The 1,725-nt window shown below is 62.1% G+C and overlaps 1 protein-coding gene across 2 annotated transcripts in view; it reads right to left on the bottom strand.

The window, feature by feature from the left end:
* The window catches only part of LFNG (LFNG O-fucosylpeptide 3-beta-N-acetylglucosaminyltransferase), a 10,483-nt gene extending 8,806 nt beyond the window's left edge, over positions 1-1,677 (bottom strand). For both annotated transcript variants that reach the window (XM_010570292.1, XM_010570293.1), the window contains exon 1: positions 1,270-1,677. In XM_010570292.1, the coding sequence (XP_010568594.1) occupies positions 1,270-1,677 (408 nt within the window). The remainder of the gene's footprint in view (positions 1-1,269) is intronic.
* Between the last annotated feature and the right edge of the window lie 48 nt (positions 1,678-1,725).

Genomic DNA, 1,725 nt, shown 5'->3' with positions numbered 1-1,725 from the left:
AGAGCAGCCATTCCCAGGATCATCTGTAGGTGCTCAAAGAGCGTTTTCCACCACCACCACTCACCACCCCCTCGCAGTGACAGCAGAGCATAAAAGAGGTTTCCACTAAATAACTGTACCAGGGAAAGACAGCAGAGACACTGCCAAGCCCAGGAGACCTGAGCAAAAAAAAAAAAAAAAAGGAACAAGATTCACAAGGGGAAAAAAAAACCCCACCAAGATAATGCTTGGGGTAAGTTGCAGGAGCCAAGACCCCACAGGGTCCGGCAGACCCGGGTGAAGGAGGCAGAGGCAGGTCGATCCCCACCCCCACCTCCCTCCTCAGCCACCCCAGATTTCAAAAAAAAAACAAAAAAAAAACCTGTTTGCAAGCAAGAAACACGATTCCAGGCCAGGAGGAAACACGTGAAGACAGTAGGATGGAAAGGTTAGGACCAAGCATAACTTACTTGGGAAGCTGTCTAAGGATAGAAAAAGTGTCTTAAGAGCAGATGGCAAGGCACATTTCCGAAGGAAACAGCTTTTTTTTTTCCCCCCCTTTTCAATTTTGCTTCAGTACTTGAAGGACAGCGTGAGGGACTGCCAGGGCTCTGGGCAGGACATCAGTAAGGTCAGGAATCGGACTAGCTGGAACCGCTGTGGTGCGGGTGAGCCAGAGCAGACCTGCAAAAGCCCCCAGCACTCCAGTCCTGCCCAGTTCCTGGCAAGGGGACCCAGAGCCTCGGCACGTCCCAGTGCTCTCTCAGCCCTGGGCTGTAAAACCCGGGTGTCCTTTGGGCAACCCACCTGCGGGCGCTTCGTGGGGCCCTGCTAACCTCACCCGCAGCCCGGGAGAGCACCGACAGGGACCTGACCCCGATCGTTGGCACCAGCGGGCTGGGTTGCATCCCTACAGCGTGCCTCAGTTTCCCCAGTGGAAAGCAACTCGGGGCAAGCTCTGCAGTGGGGGCCGCTCAGCACGAAGGAGTTTTTTTGGGGGGGACGGCTGCTGAGTGCGAGGAGCCCAGGTGAGGCTCTCTCCATCACTCACCCTCCAACGCAGCCCTTCGCCCTCCCGAAACCACGGCTGGCTCCACAACGGCCCAGCCAGCCTCCAAATACCACCCTGCTCAGGGGGAGCAGAAAGAGGAGGTGGCATTTCCCGGGACACAACACCCCCCCCGGACCCCCCACGCCACGAAGGGCCAGGCCCGGAGCTGCCACCCGTGGGCTGTAGCCCCCCACTCCGGCCAGCGGCTGGGACCGTCCCCGTCCCCCCCATCCCCTCACCATGTCGCGGTTGCGGGAGATCCAGGTGTCGAGCAGCAGCTCCAGCCTCGCCTTGTGAAACTTCTTGGTGGTTTTGACGGCGATGAAAACGTCGCGGGGGGAGATATCCTCGGCCGGCGGTCTCGGGGGGCTCGGCGGAGCGGCGGGCAGCTCCCGCCGGGCTCGGCTCAGCCGCCCGAAGTAATCGGCGAAGCTCCGGAGACCGGCGGGCCCCCCCCCCGCCGCCACCGCCGGGGCTGGGGGGGCCACCGCCACCGCCCCCAGGCTCTGCAGCGCCCGCTGCGCCCCACCGGCCTCCCCCCGGGCCAACCCCGGTCTCCCCGGCGGCTCCACCATGAGCACCAGCAGGCAGGTGAACATGGAGCCCACGAGGGACAGCAGCAGTTTCCTCCCGCAGCTCTTCAGCATCCTCCCGCCGCCGGCCACCCGCGCTCCTCCTTCCTCCTCCTCCTCCTC

Source organism: Haliaeetus leucocephalus, unplaced genomic scaffold, assembly GCF_000737465.1.
Source record: "Haliaeetus leucocephalus isolate CR32 unplaced genomic scaffold, Haliaeetus_leucocephalus-4.0 Scaffold295, whole genome shotgun sequence".
In the NCBI taxonomy this organism is placed as follows: Eukaryota; Metazoa; Chordata; class Aves; order Accipitriformes; family Accipitridae; genus Haliaeetus; species Haliaeetus leucocephalus.
Note: the sequence above shows the minus strand (reverse complement) of the source record. Positions and strands in the feature narration are given on the sequence as shown.